General features: G+C 34.3%; 1 protein-coding gene and 1 non-coding gene across 2 annotated transcripts; one reads left to right on the top strand and one right to left on the bottom strand.

The window, feature by feature from the left end:
- The first annotated feature begins 808 nt into the window (after positions 1–808).
- On the top strand, positions 809–5,096 carry LOC124919891 (probable protein phosphatase 2C 38). Its single transcript, XM_047460257.1, has 5 exons — positions 809–1,150; positions 1,240–1,746; positions 3,158–3,525; positions 4,144–4,380; positions 4,487–5,096. The coding sequence occupies exons 2-5, from the start codon at positions 1,419–1,421 to the stop codon at positions 4,700–4,702; spliced, it is 1,149 nt and encodes a 382-aa protein (XP_047316213.1). The 5' UTR covers positions 809–1,150; positions 1,240–1,418; the 3' UTR covers positions 4,703–5,096.
- Positions 5,097–9,453: 4,357 nt separating this feature from the next.
- Positions 9,454–9,525, bottom strand: TRNAE-UUC. Its single transcript has one exon. It is a non-coding gene; the product is annotated as a tRNA-Glu (tRNA).
- Between the last annotated feature and the right edge of the window lie 15,182 nt (positions 9,526–24,707).

The following is a 24,707-nucleotide window of genomic DNA, read 5'->3' as shown; positions in this document are numbered from 1 at the left end:
ATTCAAAATGTCGATTTAAGCCACTAAAGTTGAAGTTTTTAGTTAGGATGATCAACATGTTTAATGTGTTTGGACCCAATTTTGATATCCAAAAGGCTACTCAAATTTTAAACAATGAAACCTTCAACGTTTTCTAGTATATAATTATTTTATTATATGATTTTGTAAAATAGCATAATCTAAACCAATATTATACTGATAAAAAAAAATTATAAAACTATTAAAAATTTGATATAATATTATTAGGGCCGAAAAAAAAATAAACTTTTCGTGAATCCATCAAAACTCGACTTGAGTTTAACTATGACCAAGTTCGAGTAAGCTCGAACCGACTCGTTTACTATTCGAGCTACTTACTCGATGGAATTGTCGAGCTTTTTTTTGAGCCTGATAATACAATAATATATATTTTTATTTATTTTAATATTAAAACCTAAATTTAAAATAAATATTTTTTCTTTATTAAATATTTGAAAATTTAATTTTAGTTCAAGTTTTTGAATAAAGCTGAACTTGTAGGTAAATAGTCGAGTCGAGCTCGAGCTCAAATTTATAAACTCGTTCAAATCGAGCTAAAAAATACTTAATCGAGTCGAGCTCGAGATGGACCTGGACTTTACTCATTAGTGTCGCACTAGTGTTTATGTAATTTATGAATATTTATTTTAAATAAGTTGAAAATTCACATAAAAATGATTTTTTAAAATAAATGTTGAAAGAATTTATTACAAAAATTAAAAATATATGTATATATGGGTGAGAGATAGGAGAGAGAAGTTGCCTAAAAAGGGTTGGGGGGTTTGTTGTGTTAGTCAAAGTCAAAATCTGTAAAAGCAATTAGAACGGAATAAATTGGTGAGGGATCAAACAAATCGAAGAGATCTCCAAATCAGAGAGAAGGGGAGGGCCTAAAAAGCCCATTTCTTCTTACATGTTCTTCGTTTGATCGCTTCCGCCTTCAATTTCTTCTTTCTTTTCAACGAAGGAAGACCAACGCTATATATTTTACTCCCACCACATCTCTCTCTCTCTCTCTCTCTCCATCCATGTAGATCTACCTGTTTCAATTGCCGAAAAATCCAAAATTTTGGATCAAAACAACTAATTTGTGTAACCCTTATCGACGCCATTCCTAAGGGAGGAAGATAAGGTATACCCACAATCCCTTACTGTTTGTCATTTGCATTTGCTTGGAAATATTCCAATCTTTGAACTTTGCCCTTGAATGTCCACAAACAGATTGGGGTTTTTCTTTTTTTCATCAACGATTGCCTGGTTTCTTCTGATTCAATAAACTGGGGTTTACAATTACAAATGAAAAGATTGGGTAGAGGCAAAGCTTAGGGTTTGAAGTTCTGATTTTAGTAGTGAAATATATTTATGTTTTTGGTTCACTTTGGCGGATGATGTTGTGAGAGATGAACTCATTAAGAAGATTCATTGTCCCTTGTTTCAAGCCGTCTTCTGAGGATGAAGGTGAGGGGAGTAATAGAGGAAGGGGTGATGTTAACGGTCAAAATGATGGGTTGTGGTGGTACAAAGATGTAGGTCGCCATGTAAATGGGGTGTTTTCCATGGCAGCAATTCAAGCTAACAATGTATTGGAAGACCAGTGTCAACTTGAGTCAGGTCCACTGAGTTCTACTGAATGGGGTCCTCAAGGTACATTTGTTGGGATCTATGATGGCCATGGAGGTCCTGAAGCTGCTAGGTTTGTCAATGAACATCTATTCAACCATCTTAAGAGTATGTATTCCATATTCTCTTGCTAAATATTTTGTATATACTTCATATATGTTCATTTTAAGTTGTTCTAGGTTGCAAACTTGCTTTAGCATTTTTATTCTATTTGCATCTATGTATCCTGATTGAGAATCTAATAATCAATTTTAGACAGAACATTTATTGTCCACATCAATGAATATCATTTGGAGTTAGCTTGTTAATAGTATTGATTAATATAGGACGAAGAAGAAAAGGGAGTTTGGCTTGTTAATAGTATTGATTTACTATAAGACGAAGAAGAAAAGGGAGTTAGCTTGTTAATAGTATTGATTAATATAAGACGAATACAAAAAGGGAATTAGCTTGTTATTTACTATAAGACGAAGAAGAAAAAGGGACATAGCTTATTAATAGTATTGATTATATAGGACGAATGAAAAAGGGAATTAGCTTGTAAATAGTATAGGACGAAGAAGAAAAAGAGACTTAGCTTGTTAATAGTATTGATTATATAGGACGAATGAAAAAGGGAATTAGCTTGTTGATAGCATAGGACGAATGAAAAAGGGAATTAGCTTGTTGATAGCATAGGACGAAAAAAAAGGGAATTAGCTTGTTAATAGCATAGGACGAAGAAGAAAAGGGAAAAATGTGAGAACAATTTCTTCATCTTTTGCTTTTGCTCAATAACTAGAATCATTGGTGAATGGTGGATAAGGTACCACTTCTCTCCCGGATAACTAGAATCATTAGTAGTTGCTATGGAAATAATTGACCTAAAATTCGTATTGATTCTTGAACTAGTATGAACTATTCATTTTAAACTCTAAACACAATTTTGCTCCAATACCAATCTTGAACCTCTGTGAGTTATCAATTTTTAATGTTGCATTGCATGATAATGACATCAAATTTCCTACTGCTTAAAACAGTGTTATTTTCTCTCAGTTAAAATAATAATTTGATTTCATTGTATTAGTTGAATATCTATTTCAATTTATCACCTCATTTTGAGGTTTGTTTTGAAGTGAAAGTGAGTTTTAAACCCTAAATTAAGATCTTGTGCGAATTCAGGGCTCAAAATGTTTTTTCAGTTGGCAAACTGTTGTGACTTAGTAAGATATGCATGTAAGTTCATTATAAATGGCTGGAATCGTGATCAAGCTAAAGAACACATTAATTTGAAAAAGGGGATTCTTAGCTCTTGTTTGAATAACATGACATTGATGGAATACGAGATTCCCATCTACAAATCCAGTTTTTGTTTGGTCAAAATTTGATGATGGCATCTTATAAAGAGCCTGTCCTTCACTCAGCTTATGTTCTATCGGCAAGATTCATTCAATCTCTAGACATATTTTTCTTTCTTTTTCCACCCCACAAAAATGTGGTTAGTGTATATGTTACTGACTTGATTTCTATCATGGTGCAGAATTTACATCAGAGAGTCAAGGAATGTCACCTGAAGTTATAATCAAATCCTTCTTGGCTACAGAAGAGGATTTCCTTTCATTAGTGAGGTCACAATGGCTAAGAATGCCAAAAATTGCTTCTGCAGGAACATGTTGTTTGGTGGGCATAATTTGTGAGGGAATGTTATATATTGCAAATGCTGGTGATTCTCGAGCTGTATTAGGAAGATTGGAATCGTCAGCAGATGAGGTTAAAGCTATTCAATTATCATATGAGCACAATGCAAGTTCACCATCAGTGAGAGAGGAACTGCGGTTGCTGCATCCTGATGATCCTGATGTTGTTGTCTTAAAACATAATGTTTGGCGTGTCAGAGGTATTATTCAGGTGATTCCTTTCCCTTTGCTTTCCTTATGTATACTGGACTCATTGTTATTTAACTTCAACTTTCTCTTCCAGTTCTTTTGTTTTTAGAACCTAAATTCTCTCTATACATAATTTGGGCCATGGACGGAAATTTAATATCGCTTTATTGAAAATTTAAAATCGGAGAGTGATAAAAGCAATCACTTTCATGATAGGACAAAACATGTGTACAACTAATTTTTTATATGCTCACAAAGATCTCCATTCACAAAAACAGGTGCCTTTGATTATACAAAACTTGAGCATGTAACCTTCATTGCAATATAATCCAATGGAGATTTTTATGTTTCCGATTTTCCAATTTGAACCTTGAATTCTTATTGGTCTCCTTCTGTGTTTAATTAACTCGCTTCAACAAATCTCATAGTCCATAAATGTTTTCATCTTCCAGACTTCCCTTCAAAGAGAACCCAACTAGATTACTAACTTTTGTTATTGTTCTAGTAGTCAATAAACTCTAATGTGTCTTATTTGAAAAAAAATGGTAAGCTCGATAATGAAGGACATCTTACTTGCTTGTTCTTTCTTATTTATTTATTATTATTCCATTTTGTTCACGAGGCTCTGTGTTGTTGTTAGGTTTCAAGATCAATTGGCGATTCTTATTTGAAGAGTATAGAATTTAACCAAGAACCACTTCTTCCAAAGTTCAGATTGCGGGAATCATTCGACAAACCAATCCTGAAAGCTGAACCATCTGTACTAGTCCAGAAAATTCACCCGGGGGATCAGTTTCTTATATTTGCGTCAGATGGTTTGTGGGAACATCTCAGCAATAAAGAAGCAGTTGATATTGTAAACAGCTATCCACACAAAGTATGATTTATGGTCATTCCTCGACATAATTCTTTCCTTAAAATCTTCCTTTCATATATTATTTCTACAATTTTCTCAACTTATGACACAAAGCTGTTTTATACAGGGTATTGCAAGGAGGCTCATTAAAGCCGCACTTCATGAAGCTGCAAAGAAAAGAGAAATGAGATATTCAGACCTGGAAAGGATCGACAAAGGGGTGAGAAGGCATTTTCATGATGACATTACTGTTATAGTCTTGTTTATCGATTCGAATCAAAGCAGCCGTGGTTTATATCGGGACCCAGCAGTTTCAATAAAAGGTAGTCGAGGTGTTACTTGAACAACATCATTTCAGAAGTAAAATGGTTTTAACATACTTCACTCGAGAGATGCCCCTTTCACATTTCTCTCCCAACAGTAATAGTTTCACTTCCCTTTTAATTTTTTTTTATTATTTTATTTTATGCCCAAACGATGAATCTGAGTTAAAACAACAAATAGCTGACAGTCCCCCGATAATGTTGGTATGAGTGTTAGAGTTGATGATTGAGCCAAGAGTGCAGGCCATACAAAACTCCCATGGCTCAGCTCCTTCCTGGCCCATGAAACTGGAAGACTTAACATACCATTTTGAAAGTACTAGTAATGAATTGCAAACTGGAATGAATATGAATCAAGATGTTGAAATCTGCCATTAAAAGGACCCATGCTTTGTGGTTTACATTCTGTTTTAATTGTTGGGTCTTTCTTTGTCTTATTTTCCATGGATATACCAATCTTTTACAGAGAAAACACACTTTTAAATTGCTAAATTAATTAGACCATTTCAAACTTGAGTGGTTAATGAATAAATTAGATCAAATGGTTGAGTTGTCAAGGTAGGATGTTTTTGTATATTTTTTAAAATTTTACTATTTTATAGAAGATTAGTTTAAATTTTAATATTTATTCTTCCCTTAATTGTATATACCAAACCAACCAAACTAAAATAGTTGGGGTTGAGATATGCTATTACAGATTTTGTGTATCACCATTAATATCTTTTACAAAAATGAGTCATTTTATAAAATGGGTCAAAAGTAACTAAGAGGGAGAAATCACAACCTATTTTATGAAGGTGTTTCTACCCAAAGTAGTTTGCATAAACTCTAGAAAGTAGGAGATTGATCATTTTTTTTCATGACCCGGCCCACCCTGCATCTCTATTTTTTTGATAAAATTTATGGGTAACATTAGACCTCATTTCAATCCATGCTTTGACATAATTGGCATTATGGTTATAAATTCATGGCTTCTACCAACTAAATTATCAGAGGTATTAATGTTTGAGATTGATCCTCTTTTATAGATACAATGAAATCCTTTTATATATATATATATATATATATATATATATATATATATATATATATATATATATATATATGTCTAAAACATATGTTTGAGTTCAATTGTGATTTACTTGTGAGTTGTGTCTATTAAAATGAAAAAGAACACTACTCTTATAATGAATTTCATACATTCTAAGAAATTTGAAAGCAACCTATACTACTCAAATTGGTAATTTTTGTATATTTCTCCAAGCTTAATATCTTTTTTGATAAAACTACCACATTTCACAATAAACTAACTTTTATTAGGGTGTAAGTATGTAACTCCCACTAAATGTAGTAATTGCTTTAAAGAGAAAATCATACATATATAAGAGAAAACTCCCAATTGACAATTTTACAAGATTGAGAACAAAAATCTTGTTTCATGATATTAACTCTAGTATTTGGGAGAAAAATATAAGTAGTTATGTTTCAAAAAATTGTGCTAAACTCTTATTAGAAATAAACTCTATCTAAAAACAATGTAAGACAAAATAACAACATCCAATAATCTAACCACTAACCACATGACGACATAGTTCTTCTGATCTTGGGATTTTAAGCTAATCGCATTTTCTATGACATAAACTCTAATCATATCGCGAGATTACTATCTTAATTTTTTTTTTGCACAAGACAATAATTGGCGTTAAACTTATAAGAACGACCCAATTTTATTATTTATGAATATAAGAGTGATTCAAAATAGTAAACCAACTAGAACGTCCTACACATATCGAGTTTGTAATTTGTTTGCGATTTTTGTAAAATGGTTTGCCGATTCTCATAGAAAAGGATAATGTTTGACTTAAAAAGTTAAGGTTTTTAAGTTCAATTCTCACTTAGATCATTTTGATTGAAATAAAATCAAGTTTGTGATTTCTTTTATCAAGATTTATTATGTGCAGAAAAAAGAAAGAAATAAAAACATAGGTTGCCATGTATTATAAAATATTTTTCAGATGGGAGAACTGAATTCAGATTGTCTAGATATTGTAACTATTGGACAATATTAGACCTTATAATTTAGATGAGGAGAATGTCAATTTTACACGTTAAGGAAGATGTAAGGCGTAAAATTTACTCATTAAGTGTTAAAATTCTATTTATATATACTAATTTGTCAAAAAGTATCCAATTTATTTAAAATAACGGAAATGTTAAACGGAGTTAAAAAATTTGTCACATGTAATATTCACCTATTTTTTATTTGTTTTTAATTTACATTACTTTAATTCCTTTTCCATTCAAACAAAACATCCAAATCTTTCTTTATCTATTTTTTTCCTTACTCTACAACTATTCATTTTCTTCTAACTGTTCCCTCTTCATTTATTCATATCTAAATAAGAGATTTCAAAAAAAAAAAAAATAGATTACTCATATTAAAGATGAAGAAATGAAGATAAACAGTTAGAAGAAAATGAAGAGTTAAAGTTAAAGAGAGAGAAAAAATAGATAAGAAAAAATTTGGATATTTTGTTTAATGGAAAAAGAATTAAAGTAATGTAAATTAAAAACAAATAAAAAATAAGTGGATATTATATGTGGCAAATTTTTTTAACTTCGTTTAACATTTCCGTTATTTTAAATAAATTTGACAAGTTAGTATATATAAATAGAATTTTGATATTTAATGAGTAAATTTGACACTTTCTTACAACTTAGTGGGTAAAATTGACATTCTCCCCCATTTAGATGTCATTTTAACTTCTTCTATTCAACCGTATGATAAATTAAAAGAATATCACTGTGACTTACTTATAAGAATGGTATTTTTTTCACCCCATACGATTATTTGTTCAATTCTATCAAAGTCATTGGATCTGACATTAACTCTAGTCTTAAAAAATATAAGTGTGAAATCGAATATTCTAACAGTTGAACGGCATCGAATCTGTGCATATTATTCCAACTTCTTTTATCACGTAAACTTTAATCATATCACGAGATTACTATCTTATCTTATCACGAGATTACTATCTTATTTTTTCATACTTTGTATCAAATGTTGTTTTATTAAACCAGCCAAATTCATTATTTATGAATTGTTTTGAGATTTTCACCCCATATGACTATTTGTTCAATTCTTTCAAAATCATGATCTTGACCCTAACTCTAGTAGTACAAAATATAAGAATGACATCAAATATCTTAACCGTTCAACAACATCAAATCTGGTAATTATGGGAGGTTATTTTAACTTCTTTTATCATATAAACTCTAATCATATCACGAGATTACTACTTTATTTTTTCATTGTTTGTATCGAAATATTGTTTTATTAAGACAACTTAATATATTATTTATGAATATAAGAGTGATTCAAAATAGTAAATCAACCCAAACACACCCAAGTGATTCATATTTTGTTTTGAAAAAATGTTGATGTATCTTTTGTGATTTTTTTTAGATTTTTTTAATAAACATTGGCCTAATTAGCACTACGCTCTAAACCAACAGGGCTAAATGGCCATGCTATAATTTTTTATTTGTTCTATTAATAGTTTTTGTTTATTTTTGTAATGTCAAGGAATGTAGGTTTACTTTTTAATTGTTTAAAATCACAACATTTCTTGTAGGGACAAAGACACTTGAGTACCATGCATTTTAGAAAATTGACACTTTATCCCGTGATTAAAAAATACCCAAAAAGTATATATGTTTATCTCCGGCCAAATGATCGGCGCTAACGTGACAACATGATGTGACAACATAGATCCTGATCTATTGGTAGAATTCATAAACAGAAAATTCTCCACCGTCTGAAAAAAATATTGCAATTTCAGAGATGAAAAAAAAATGTGATTAGAGATGAAGGTTAAACACCAAAAAGAATGATGTCAAAAACGTTTAACAATGCCAAATTCACCTCCATCGTTGACAAAACAAAATTCAGATTATCAAAGACAATGAGGGATCTAAACATAAGTTCTTTACTGAATATGAAGAAAAAAAAATATGCAGTCGTCATTTGATTCAAAGTGTTCATCTCTTATTTTAGATTTCAGAGAAAAAGTCATTATTGTCTAAAAAAAAACCTGCTTATTATGAATATGTTAACATAAACTACTCATAAAAGAAAGAAGTTAGATTCAGAGCTCGTCAAAAGTCTAGGTTAATATCAATTTCATATTTTATCGTATATATAGTACCAATTGCAATAATTTCTAAATGATATAATATACCTACCATGAAGGGAAATTAGAATCGCCATTGAAATCACCATGAAAACATTCAATAAATCATTAAAGTTTTCAGTGAAAGATAACACGAACATCGACAAGTGTCTCGTGGACTGAATCATTTTTTTCACCCTGTCTGAGGCTAATGTAGTTGACAAGTGTCTTTATCTTGCTATATCCAAAACATGGACAATAGTAACCGTGATGACGACACACCACAATATCATTGTTGTAAAATATGAACTTGACAATGATGTTGAAACACATCTAACAAGATAGTGATGACATATTAACAATTGTGAAAAATGATAAGGTTAAATTATGTTTCTTTATTTTAAGAATAATATTTATCATTCGAAGGAATCTATCATAATAATAATGTCATAACATCATTCTTCAATCAAAGTTCTATCATAATAATATTGTCCAAAACTCTAAACATGTATTTTTTTTCACTACCACAATAATTTGGGCAGTCTAAATAGCAAATACTCTAGAAAAGGGCAAAGGTATTGAACTCTTTTCAAAAATAATTCCGATGCCGGGAATCGAACCCGGGTCCCCTGGGTGAAAGCCAGATATCCTAACCGCTGGACGACATCGGATTTTATATTTATAAATTGTTATTGTAAACTGTTATACAATATAAACACTAATATAAAAAAGTTTAAGACAACAATTCGACATTGGATATCATAATTATAGCATACTCTTATGATTGTGAGACATTAAACTATAATTTTTTTTTATGACAGAAGCTCTAATCGTATTATAAGAGTAATATAAATCAATGTTTGTACATTTGGAATTTGTACTAGGTGGATGGTTCCATTATATGAACGCAAATGTAAATAAAAGAATAATTGAATGTGTGACTTCCAAAAATAAAATTAATTAGTGAGTGTCCCACATTGAAAAATAGCAAAATGTAGTATATTTATGATGTATCAATAAATCATGTATAAAATGATTTTTGCTATTAGTCTCCAATGAATCCAAACGGATCGTAACTTATTTTCAAATTACATTTAATTGACATAAAATAAATTAGTACATGACTTAGATTTGAAAGCTTCATCAACTCTTTCATTATAGCAACTGATAATTGAACAATTTCTTCATATTCTTATTTTTCAGTAGATTTCAGTCTTTAAGATAGTGGAGGTTGAGTTCAATTGTAATCTACCGTGTTTTCTCCTTATTAATGAAATTTTATCCCCTTTTGGCATGCATAAAGAGCTTTGTAATCTAATTTTTGAGCCCAAACATATTAGCTCTTTCATTGTATTGTATCTTCCAAGCTCATTCATTATCTCCCTATTTTCCTGCATTATTTTTTACATGAATTTTCCCAGCAGCAGTTGGAGCAGATTGTTTACTTGTGTTGTTATCCCGCTATTCTTTGCTGACTTCTTAAACAATTTTTTCAATTTATTTGATTTCTGCTTCCTTAATTCCTTCTAGCACAAACTCCATGACTTCTTTACATTTAATTAAAAAATAATAATATTGTTCAAATCTTTGAATTGGTTTAATTTATAATATTAAATTCAATACAAATTTAATGTTTATTTATATTTTTAAATTCATAAAATATATAAAGTTTGAAAAATATTTAAAAGAAAGATATAATGCATACAGATCAATCATGTAAATTGACAACATCCATTAGGTGGATGAAAAATAGTTTAGAAAAAAAATCATCAAACATTGAATTTTGATCACTTTAAAAATTTAACATATTTAGTTAAATATATATTTTTTTAAATATATATATATATATATATAAATATTATAAATTAAAATAACAAATATTTATTATATTTTATAGATTTTTGTATATATATATAATTAATAATTTTAATGCTAAAAAGAAAAAAAATGCATTATTGAAATCTCTTACACTCATATACATATATATATATATATATATATATATATATATATATATATATATATATATATATATATATATAATCTAAATTATCTATTAACCCTAACCATTCTTAATTCCCATCATATTTAAGTATTCGACTATGCCCTTTTGGCTTTTGTTCATCCTTCATGGAAGAACTTTGCAATCTTCAATGGTGTATTCTTAAACATTTGATTACACCTTTCGACGCGATCTTAGTCTCTGAATCACCCACCATTAACGAACCCTTAGGTTTTCTCATAAATGTTTGCTTTACTCAAGCCGATATTCCCAACATTCGATTATACTTTCGACATGAACTTATGATTTGAATCACCCTATGAGGATGAATCTTTAGTTTTTCTCACCAATGTTTGCTTTACTCAACCCTCCGTGGACGAACACTTAGGTTTTCTCACAATGTTTGTGTTACTCAAGTCAATATTCTCGCTTCCTCTTTATCTACCAATATTCACACACCCATATATAATAATTACTTTTAGAGGGATTTGAACTCTGCTCTTAAGTATGAAATGTTAACACTTTAACCGCAAGATCACTTATGATTATTGAAATAATTTTAATTATATATATATATTTATTGTAAGTTACATTTTGAATAACTATATATATTATATAAAATTTTCATACTCATACAAAAAATATAATAAAAATAATTATATCTCTTATCCTAATATTAAAAAAAATATTTATTTGTTAATAATGATATATATAACATTATATTTAATAAAATTAATGAAATTTATTAAGCCTAACTTTATTATTATAGTATAAGACACATTGAGTACATATTTTAAAATTATTGTATTTTTTTGTTGTTGAATTTATTATGTTTTTTATATTTTTCAGGTGCATACCCAACATTCGATTAACCTTTCGACATAATTTTTAGGCCCTAAATTACCCTCCATGGACGAACCTTTAGTTTTTCTCACCAATGTTTGCATTACTTAAGCCGACATTCTCAATATTCGATTACACCTTTCGACATACATCTCGTTTTCCTCTTCATCTACCAATGTGCGCGCACCTCACATATAATAATTACTTTTAGAGAGATTCAAACTCTAGTATTAAGTATGAAATGTTAACACTTTAATTGCTAGACCACTTATGATTGTTTGAAAATAATTCAATAATTTTTTTGTATGTACATATATTTTTGTAAGTTACATTTTGAATAACTATGTAAATTATATAACTTTTTTATACTCTTACGAAAAAAATATAATACAAATAATTATATCTCTTATCCTAGGATATAAAAAAAATAATAATGATATACCTCGTAGAAACTCTTTAAATTAATATTCGGTAAATTAATAAACTCTCTTAAAACAATAAATTGTTCGGTCCCGACTTAGGCAATGTAAAAAATTGAAAAACTGATAAAATAATAGATTATATTTTTTTCGGGAGATTCCCTTTATAATATTGGTCCAAGAAAACCCTAAATAATAATTCATAGAAACTGAAAACTATATATTACACTCTATTTAAATATGATTCACTAGTTGTCTAGTTTCTTTTAAAGTTGAAGTTTATTTGGAGCTCATCTATAACTTTCTTATTGATTCAATAGCTCATAGTGTTGTATTTTTATATTGTACATAAAGTTGTGAAGAGTGTTCACGTCATAAGTGATTCTTTCGCGGTAATAGGGCTCCAAAGACACATATCATATTCACCGCCATCCTCTGTAGCATTTTTCTCAATGATAGTACCCCCAATATCTTATAAACTCTAAACCTTCGAACATGCTTCATTTTTACCTGGGTAGTTCATTAGATTGTCGATATCCATCTTATTACGATAGCCACATCGATTGATCATAGTCTCGAGGTCTTTAGTTTCTTCATCAAAAGTGGATTCATTAAATTTTCTTGCAACGTCACTAGCCGAACAAATTTTACAGTGTCCGAAATAATTTGTCATTGTTTCTTTATAACATCTATTGTCTAAGTTGGGATTGTCAAATCGATAACATCAAAGACATTTATCTTCCCTAGATCAGATTGTCCCACCTCATAAACTAATTTGCCTTTTTATTTAGTATGTATAATTACTTATTTTATACAAATATATGAATTATACGTTGAATCGACTAAAAAATCTTTAAATTAATAATTAATAATCGATAACATTAAAGACATTTATCTTTCCTAGATCAGATTGTCCCACCTCATAAACTAATTTGCCTTTTTATTTAGTATGTATAATTACTTATTTTATACAAATATATGAATTATACGTTGAATCGACTAAAAAAATCTTTAAATTAATAATTAATAATTATTAATTTATCGTTAAATTAATAATTATTAATTAATCGATAAATTAATAACTCTCTAAATTAACATTATTATATAAAATTATTATTACATCTTAATTTTTTCAATATATAAATTTATTAATAAAAATAATTTTTTATTTTATTTTTTTCTCATATATATTTATATCTTATTCTAATTAAAAATATTTATCTTTTAATTTATTTTCAATATATAATAATTATATAATGTAACATATTTATTTATTTAATTATATATATAAATATTTATATCATATTTTTCCTATATTTTTTTTCAAAAAATACTAAATAATTGTTTGAGTTTTATATATTGTTTTTCTTATTTTTAATTTATATTGTATAATATTTGATTTAATAGGTTAAGCTTTTATTTATATATAAATAGAATAAAAAATAATATATTTATATAAAGTTAATGATGATAGAGATTATTAATGATGTTAGAGATTATTATGAATGCGCGCATTCATCAAAGTTTGTGTAGAATTTAAAATATAAAGTCTAATTAGCTTACCTGGTTAAGGAGTTTCACTTGTTTTGTTAGGTTCCAAGTTTATGGGTGTATCAACCCACGATCCGACCTAAATATCAATTTACACTTACATATATATCCAAATTAACTACTACTCTTGACCCGATAAAAATTCAAATTAAGCAATATTATATATATATATATATATATTATATTCGCGCGTTTATTAATTTTTGTGTAGAATTTAAAATATAAAGTTTTATTAGCTTAGTTGGTTAAAGGGTTTTACTTGTTTTGTTAGGTTACAAGTTGAAACATACATATAATATTTTTAATTTTATTTTTAACCGTTTTAAGTTTATGGACGGGTCAACCCACGATCCGACCTAAGTATACATTTACTCTCATATATATATATATATATAGTATATATATATATATATATATATATATATATAATATATATATATATATATATATATATATATATTAGTCTTTAGGATTATTGACAACTTAATTTGATATAAATTTTCAATTGCTCACATATTGTTTAAGATAATAGAAATTAGAGAACAATCTTGTCCTTCAATCATCCTATATGAATTTCTACATTTTTTATTTTTAACATTACAAAAAGCTAGCTACTTTTTAATTTTTCAAAAACAAAACATTTCATCGATCATATTTATTGTGCCTTAACACAATTTTGTTTTGATCATGGTGATATTTCATGTACGTTTATCAAGTTCACTGCATAGTGATTTGAATACCGAATCAATACTATATTCGTTATACCCAATGTGACAACCATATACTATAAACTTTAGCATAAGAGAGAGACAATTAAACTGTTTTAAAGGAAATGTATTATGAAAATGCCTCAAATCAAATATATTATTTTGGTGATTTTGCTTTTCCGTATATTATACTTTATTTATTTTATTTATAACATTGTATCTTTATATATTTTATGTAATTTTCAAGACAAGACACTTAACGATTTTCAAACCATTCTAGCGTGCTAAGCTATTTAGTAGCTTGCACTATCGACTTTTTTTTCTTTGATGTTTTAGAAAAAAATGAATTGAAATTGTTCATCTTAAGGAATATATGAATCACCTAAAGATAAGTCTTTATTATATATATATACATATATATGTATATTATTAATAACATTATTTATCCCCTCTTCTAGCCTAGCAGCAACAAGATGTGAATATTTTCAGTCTCCTTGAGAGATCCTGGGTTCGAGCCCGTCAAACGAAAAATTCCGCGTCTGATAAATGATTAAATGTGTTTGTGGAATATGTGTGCTGATCCTTTGCGGTCACATATTTTTATTAATAACATTATTTTTTTTGTCGAAGCTTAATTTTATAAGTTAATATATTGATATATATATATATATATACATATATTCTTAAATATATGTGTTAGATAAAATAAGACCGGTTCAAATAAACCTAACTTAAATAAACTTTCCATGCAGGAACAAGGAACCGGACCAACAAGAGAACCGACTAAAGAAACCTAACCGGTCAAGCTACCAAACCGATCAAGAGTATTCGGAACGTGACCGCACAAAGAAAGGATCGGTCAAAGCTCAAAACCGGAATCATCAAACAGCCGATCATCCACAAGACAAGAATAACCGGAAGAAGTCCGGTTACATCACTACCAAAAGACATTCGGCCAAGTCAAATGACCGACCAGTACAAGAAGACAATTTGGGTATCTGTTGAGAATGATACCAAAGGAACAGACTGAATACTTCCATATCCATGCAAGTCTGAGGAAAGACTGTAGGCTGCAGAAAACAGTACTACCGGATCCTTCTACTTCGGGATAAGCCAGAAAGGAAATCTTCCAAGTACAGACAACTGTCCAACAGACAGTGCCTACATCAAGTAAAAGACAAACCCGGCAGGTTTGTCTTACACACCGGAAGAACAGACCGCCAGGTCTGAGACATAATACCAGGTCTGAGGAAACGACCGCAGGTCTGAACCTCTGAAACACTGAATCACTGCACTTCTGATCAGCCAATCAGATTCAAGGCAGTGAAATATGACCGTTGGCATATTTCACCTATAAAAGGGGGTAGCTGAAGAAGAGTAAATGCAGTGACTTAAGCGGGACATTAAGAGACAACAGTGTGATATTGAGATAGCGCTAAGAGCATTTACTACAAGTGATAAGAGTGTGCTGTTTTAGAAAGCCTAAGTGTTGAAAGTTAAAGTGTGTTTTACAATTTCGGTGTAAATTGTAAGAGTGTTATCGAGCAGGAAATAAGTCTCGATCGGCCTGTACTTGTATTCCTTAGTGAATATCTTTCTCGCGGTTTCGAGAGGAAGGGGTGACGTAGGAGTTTTATCTCCGAACATCCATAAAATCCGTCTTGTTACTTACTTTCTGTCGGCTTCATTATCTAACTGACTAACTTAACCACACCGCTCCAAACCGACTTTATACTAACCATACCGAATATCCAGATTACCGAAACCGACCCACCATTTCCAAATCCCCATCATCCGAAGCCGACCGTGCCTATCATACAAGAGTACCGTTTCAACCTGAAAGCAAACCTCTTCCGCGCTTGAACCTAGTTCAAGGGTTTGTGACAGGTTGTGTAGTATTGAAACCCCGGTGTTAATCTCTAACCGGATTAACCACCACCCTTCGAGTGTGAACCGCTAACCGGTCCAACCCCCGGTTCACCAGCGGCGATCTAGATCCTAACAATTGGTATCAGAGCAGGTAGTTTCAATACTCAAGCAAGCATGTATCAAGATAGGCCTCCAATGCTAGAAGGTGATGACTTTGCCAACTGGAAGGCACGCATGCACCTGCACCTAGTCACCTTGGACGATGAAATGGAGTCCATTCTGACCGAAGGACCGATATTCATTGATAAAGATAGAAAGGAATGGACGGCTGAAGATAGGAGAAGGAACAATCTGGACAACCATGCTAGAAACCGGATCTCCAACAGCGTGGACAGAAACACATACTGCAAGATCAGAGATTGCAAAACCGCGAAGGAGACATGGAACACGGTTATCCAGATCTTTGAAGGAAATGAAAGAACAAGGGAGAACAAAATAATGATGGCCACACAGAAGTTTGAAAGCATCAAAATGAAACCAGGAGAAACTATGAAGGAATACAGTGACCGGTTCACCGGTGTGTTAGATGAACTAGCAACTCTGGGCAAGAAGTATGAGAACAAAGAGGTAGTTATGAAGGCTTTGAGATCTCTTCCAAGTGCCTGGGATATAAAGACAATGGTAATGAGGGAGTCAAAGAGCCTACGTAAGATGAAACTATACGATGTATTCGAAGATCTCAAGGCATATGAGTTCGAAATGAGATCCAGAACTGAAGAGGAAGTCTCGGCCTCAACATTAACCAGAGCACTAATCACATCTACAGAACCGGCTGCACCTGCTCCTACACCTGCACCGATACCGGTCCCTGCACCCGTACCGATCAGAACCGCCGAACAGTTCACTGAGGATGCCATGGCAATGCTTGCACAGAAGTTTGGAAGGTTCATGAAGAGGAGCCAACCGACGAACAACTACTATGGTGACAAATCCAACGTAAGATGCTATAACTGCAACTGTTTGGGACATTTTAAGTGGGAATGCAGGAAACCGAGGAGGGATACCCAGAAACCGGACTATCAGAATGACCGAAACAATTATCAACAAACTGGTGAAGGAAGTGAGATACCGAAAGCACTGATAGCCGACAATGGAGGAAGTCTATGGGCTCGCAGTGATAGTGACGATGAACTCACATGTCTCATGGCAAATGAGGAACAGGTATTTGACTCTCCTTGTGAGGAATTTACTAAAGATGAGTTATACAATGCATTGAATGACATGGTAGAAGAATATAAGAACCTATTGACCATGCTACCTAAGCACCTTAACATGAAGCCCGATCCCATAATACCTATTTCAATAGAAACAGAGGTACCTATCAGAACCGAACCGGAAGTTATACAATCTGATAATACCCATACTCTAGAAACCGAATTAGATCCTAAGACCGAACAATCTAGTGAACCGACTAGAGAACTAACCGAGGAAGAGAATGCTCGACTTCAATACAAGATGGCCGCCTATAAGAGATCTAGCGATATAGTAAAGAATATGAATAAACACTACAGGCATCCTCGTTGTAAGCGTGGCCTTGGATACACAGGGAATAGCTCTAAAGACCGAAAACCCATAGAGAAATCAAGGCTTACAAAAGGAAACCTTCCCTTTATAAAATTTCTTAAGAGCACCTGTACAGCTGAAGAAGAGGAGACCGCATATTATAGGGAAGAGAAGCTAAAATACGATTATATTGGTCCAACCGATTCATGGCTTGACCCTGAGAAAAGAAAAGCCGAAATCCTCAGATATAAGAAAGCCTTTCCTGAACCGCGTAGGTCAAACCATAGATCACCGAACCAAAGACCATCACCATTTAGGACATTTGAAGGAAAACCGAAATACACGAAACCAAGTGTCAAAAGGACAGTTAAAACCCTAGCAAAGAAGACCGTCCGGTTTATCAAAGTTACCCAAGGGACTAATCGCATGTGGACCCAAGTAAATGTGGGTACCAAACAGTTGTAAATATGTACATTTTGCAGGACCCAAAGAAGCGGCTAGGAAACTCCGAATGGTTCTTGGACAGCGGTTGCTCCAGGCACATGACCGGAAACAGTAATTTGCTAACCGACATTAGATCAGTAACCGGTGCTCTAATTACCTTCGGTGACAACTCAAAAGGTAAAACTGTGGGCAAGGGTAAGATTGTCCATGGTAACCTAACTATTGATAATGTACTTCTAGTTGAAAACCTAAGTTTTAACCTACTTAGCATTAGTCAGATGTGTGATGCCGGATACACGGTAGAATTCCTTAAACATGCATGCTTAGTTAAGAATTCTCAAGGCATCGTACTACTAACCGGAAATAGGATAGGTAACATTTACAAGGTAGACTGGAAAACCAGAATAGAATATCCTATATGCATGATAGCTAAGACTGATCAAACCTGGCTATGGCACAAGAGACTAAACCATCTAAACATGAAAACTTTAAACTACATTCGCGGCAAAAAGCTAGTTGAAGGTATTCCTGACATAGTATTTAACCAGGATAAGGTCTGTTCAGCATGCCAAATGGGTAAACAAACTAGGTCATCTTTCAAGAGTAAAGGAAATATCCAATCTAGCCGATGCCTAGATCTTCTTCACATGGATTTATTTGGACCGATTCAGGTCATTAGCCTAGGAGGCATGCTCTACACCATGGTAGTTATTGATGATTACTCTAGATATACATGGGTAATATTTCTACCATCTAAACGTGAAACTGTATCAAACCTGATCACACTTCTTAAGCGTTTGCAAAATGAAAAATCAACTCGCATTAATAGCATTCGAAGTGATAGAGGTACCGAATTTACCAATAGTATATTAACTGCATATCTTGATGAATCCGGCATTAGACACGAGTTGTCTAGTGCTAGGACTCCTCAACAAAATGGCCTGGCCGAGAGAAGAAACCGGACTCTCAAGGAAGCCGCACGGTCCATGATAGCCGACTCCGGCATTGCTCAGAAATTTTGGGCTGAGGCTATCAACACTGCATGCTATACACAAAACCGCTCTTTAATAAATAGATTTCACAACAAAACACCGTATGAGGTTTATTTTAACAGAGTTCCCAAACTCAAGTACCTCAGGATTTTCGGTTGTAAATGTTATATTCACATAAATGGTAAAACCCAACTCACCGCTTTTGATGCAAAAACCGATACCGGCATCATGCTAGGGTACTCGGCAGTAAGTAAAGCATATAGAGTATATAATAATAGAACTGCAACCATGGAGGAAACAATTCACGTTGTTTTCGATGAATCGGTTGAAAGCAATACTGCTTCATGCTTTGATCTACACAACAGACTGGAAAATAACGATATTCATTCTGATAGTGAAGATGAGACTCCGGTCTTCAGGCGGTTTGTCCATGACCAAATGGGTAATATTGATACCCAGCCGGATCAAGCTATTCCACAACAGGAAGCTGACACTTCGGTCCAATCCGAGGGAGTCGGTCGGTCTGACAATCTCGTTCAGCCTACCGACATGTCTAGCCTTGATCAAATAAACGGTAATTTGGTAGACATCCCTGAATTGAATCTCAGAAGAAACAGTAAACATTCTCCTGAGCAAATTATAGGTGACCCTTCAGAACATGTTCGAACTAGGAGTCAACTTCTGGAAGGATATTTTAACTCTGCTTTCATATCCCAGATTGAACCGAAAAGAATAGATGAAGCATTGTCAGATCCGGATTGGATCTTGGGAATGCAAGAAGAGCTAAACCAGTTCGAGAGTAGTAAAGTCTGGTACCTAGTCCCCAGACCGAAAGATCAATCGGTCATAGGAACAAGATGGGTATTCAGAAACAAACTCAATGAGGACGGTTTGGTCACGAGGAACAAAGCAAGATTAGTGGCTCAAGGTTACAAACAGGAAGAAGGCATTGATTTTGAAGAATCATTTGCCCCTATAGCCAGAATTGAAGCCATTAGGATTTTTCTTGCTTTTGCAGCTTTCAAAAACTTTAAGGTTTTTCAAATGGATGTTAAGAATGCATTCTTGAACGGTGACCTACGTGAAGAGGTGTACGTTGAACAACCACCCGGTTTTAAGAATGCTGCATTTCCAAACCATGTATACCGGCTGAACAAAGCTTTATACGGTCTAAAGCAAGCACCTAGAGCCTGGTATGATACACTAACCGCATTTCTACTAGAACATGATTTCACCATCGGTTCAGTGGATAAGACATTGTTCAAATTTGAGAAGAAGGAACATATCCTACTTGTTCAAATCTATGTAGATGATATCATTTTTGGCTCAACCGATCCTAAATTATGTGATAAGTTCTCAAAAATGATGACTGACAAGTTTGAAATGAGTATGATGGGAGAATTAAGTTTCTTCCTAGGTCTTCAGGTTAAACAACTCAAGGAAGGAACCTTCATAAGCCAACCTAAGTACACCAAGGAGCTACTAAAGAAGTTCGGAATGGACACCTGCTCCTCGGCGGCTACTCCAATGAGCTCATCCATTAAACTGGATAGAGATGATGAGGGTCAATCGGTAGACCAGATTGCATACCGGGGCATGATCGGTTCCCTACTGTACCTGACAGCAAGTAGACCGGACATCTTATTTGCAGTCGGTGTTTGTGGGAGATTTCAAGCAAATCCAAAACAATCCCATTACACAGCCGCAAAGAGGATACTGAAGTATCTAAAGGGCACACCTGATGTCGGTCTGTGGTACCCAAAGGACTCGTCCTTCAATCTAACAAGTTATTCAGATGCAGACTATGCAGGTTGTAAGATTGACAGAAAAAGCACCAGCGGAACATGTTAGTTCCTTGGTGACCGGCTCGTTTCATGGCATAGAAAGAAACAGACATCTGTGGCCACATCCACTGCAGAGGCTGAATACTTGGCGGCCGGAAGTTGCTGTTCTCAACTCCTCTGGATCCAACAGCAGCTGAAGGACTTCGGTGTCATAGCCGAAGAGTCCCCGATTTTCTGTGATAACACGAGTGCCATAGCGATCACCTACAATCCGGTTCTCCACTCCAGAACCAAGCACATCGACATAAGACATCACTTCATCCGGGAGCATGTCACGCTGAAGCATATCCGGCTGGAATACGTACCGACCGATCAACAAGTAGCCGATATCTTCACAAAGCCGCTACAGGAAGCTAAGTTTTCTCAATTCAGGCTTACTCTCGGCTTAACCGACATTAGCCAAATCCTTCCAAAGGATGCTTAAAGGGAAACCGGTTCGGACAGACAAAACCGGTAATTCTTCCTAAACTGTTGAACTTCGAATCTTCAGGGTGTTTGTGGAAGAACCGCCCAGTCTATCATATAGAGTAAACCGACCGGCTACTTGGTGGAAACACCAAATAACCGCATCGGGATGAACAACTGATACCTGACCGGTTTGGAAGCAGGTCATTCTAGATTATTTGAATTTCACACAGAAGTGGAACAACTATCAATGCTTGTAGATATCTGTTCTGAAACATTGCCTTTTCAGAGTAACATGGTCGCGCCTAAAAAGACGTAAAGATCTTTTGATATCTTTCACAGTCCAGGCCTATGACCGACACCTAGACTGCAAACATGCCTATTTCATGCAATATCTCTTATCCTGCAGTTAATACATGTCATCCCATTTAATGCCTGGACAATAGGATAGTCCCTAAACTAGTATTTAAGTGAAGCAAACGTTCACCACAACACTCACAAGTCACAAGAACATCCTCTCACTAAGGCACAAAATGTCTCAGTTTCCCAACATCCTTCAGGTTGATTTTCAATCCTGTTCTTCCACAGACCAGTATGAAATATACAAGATGATAAAATCTTTGGAGGAAACCGGCCTCCAAAGTTTCCTATGTGATAAGCACTCCATCTATCCGGACTCCGTTGTGGAGTTCTTCCACAATGCAAGGGTGTTTCGGGGCACCCCCCACTTTGATACCCACATCCAATCCAAGGTGGGAGGCATTGTCTTCGATTTCACTGAACGGGACTTTGCAAGGTGTCATAGCCTGCCAAGGCACGGGATCACAGATCTGGACATCCCTGGGGATGTAAAAGCCGAAGTCTGCGTCGCCCTCTCTCGGTCTAACGACCCGGTTGAGGACCATGGAGCAAAATCATGTCTGAGAGCTGAATATCAGCTTCTCAACGATGTGATCGGCAAGAGCATTTTTGGTAGGGACGTCACAAACACCTACAGTGTCTCGAACTTCAACATGATGGCGGCCATAATCACCGGCACACCAGTAAATTGGTCTAGGGTGCTCTTCGACACCCTTATCTGGATGATCGGCATCCGATCAGTTGGTTTCATTCCTCAAATAAGCAGCCTCCTTGTGGAGCTTGGAGTCCCAACCTGTCCCGGCGAAGGTTTAAACCAAGCTCAGGTGCTCACCAAAGAAGTAACCGACCCATTTTATAGACGGTTCGAGAGGGCCTGGAGGAGAAGAAACCGCAACGGTGATGTCAACCCCTTTGCACCCTAAGTCACTCCTTCCTGCACCCGGTCGTTTTGCTTCATGCACCGGGTGTATTCTTGTCCAACTCAAGTTTGATCGTTTCGGCCTTATCCTTGTCTCTTTCGGCTTTATTTATGACTTTCGTGATTTCATGTTTTCTTCATCGTTTTATGCCATTTTCGGCATTGTCTCTGTTATTTTCGGCTTCTATCTAATTAACCTCGGCTATGTTTAAGTGCATTTAATGAGATAATCCCAATCAATGAGATAACCCCCAACCACCCGCACATTTAATTTCCAACCAAACTGGTTACTTCCCAACTAACACCTACCTTGGGCTTTGCAATTTGCCACTTCCCCATGCGCCTTGAAAAGGTAAAGATTCTTTTCCTTAATAAAACAAAACTGACCATCAATGCTCAGATTTTCCCTCCAAAAACCGATCCTATATAAGGAGCCATCCTCTACCCATTTTATCACATCCGAAAAACACAAACTCACTTCTGATATTCTTGAATTTCGTCTCTCTCAATACCGAAATCATGCCGAGCAGAACTCTGGGAAACTTTCTATGCATCGATTTCAACTCTTGCACGGGCATAAGAGATTGCACTACTAAGCAGAAATTCATGTATGACTCTCTTGCTGAAACCGGTCTTCAACCGTTTCTTGAAGAGGCCGGTCCTATTCTTCTAGACGATGTCAAGGCCTTCTTTCGAAGCGCCTGCATCAGGGAGAAGTATATCGTCTCTACTGTCAGAGACCACACGTTCTGGATCGACGAGGTTGAATTTGTCTCACTATTCGGTCTACCCACTGAAGGTTTCTCTGACTTTCCAACTATTCAGGACCTTGCGGGATTTGAAACCGCGCAATACTTGTCGGCCACCCCCTCTCCGGTGGAACACTTTGGGCCAAAAACCCAACTTGCTAGTCACGGTCAGCTACTGCTCGAAATCGTGACCCGGTCGATTCTGTGTCAATCACCTAATCAACGGTATTCCAGGAATACCTACAACATCATGACCCACATTCTTTGCAAATCGGCCATCAACTAGTCATCGGTCATATGGGAAAACTTAAAGAATATGGTGCCGACCAAGAAAGGTCTCGGGTATGCACCGCATATCAGCAAGCTGATTCTTGGGTACCGACCAGAGTTCGGACCGGGCACACCGGCTTCCTCTTCAAACATCCTCGACAGGGATTCGGCAATAGAACGAATCTGGAGAATGTCTTTTGAATAGGCTATACTTTACATTGTTTCTGTATGCCTATCTCTGTACCGAATCTTATAATCGGTTTCCTTTATCTGCTATTTCTTGAATTCTATTATCATCTCAGTTTAAATGACCGTGTCTCCTTAATTTTTGAACATTTATCTAAGTAACCGGTTCACATCTTCAAACTATAACCGCATTCCTTTCCGGTCACATGACATCTGCTTAATCTGTTAACACTCTAATCACTCAAAGTAACCGGTCAGACTTCGAAACCGCATCATCAATCGGTCTCTAGAAGAAGAGTGCGTCATCAATGACATAAGCAAAGGATTTTGGAGGGAAATCTCCCGCTCAAATTTGCCGCCCACCTCTTCTTGTTTTACCGCCCATAGTTTGGCGCCTTTTCCATTTTGGAGGGAAAATTCCCGCCCATTATTGATGGGACGGTTGGGCTTCCAAACCGCATCTATAAAAGGGACCTTCGGTCACTTTATTTCATTCTCACGCGAATCTACTTTCTCTCTCTAAGCTTTCTAACTCTTTTGAATCGGCACCCTCTCTCACATTCTCAAACTCTTTAACATGGGTCGTGATTCGGTGTTGTTCAGACTCTACTCTCAGGTGGATTTCGAGGAAATCCGGCTGAATGGTACGACCGAGGCGAAAGCAGTTATTGACCGGGTAATCAAAACCGGTCTGGAATATTTCCTAGGCGGTCCTCACGTCATTTACAAA

This window comes from Impatiens glandulifera, chromosome 1, assembly GCF_907164915.1.
Source record: "Impatiens glandulifera chromosome 1, dImpGla2.1, whole genome shotgun sequence".
Taxonomy (NCBI): Eukaryota; Viridiplantae; Streptophyta; class Magnoliopsida; order Ericales; family Balsaminaceae; genus Impatiens; species Impatiens glandulifera.
This window is presented reverse-complemented; position numbering and strand designations above follow the sequence as displayed.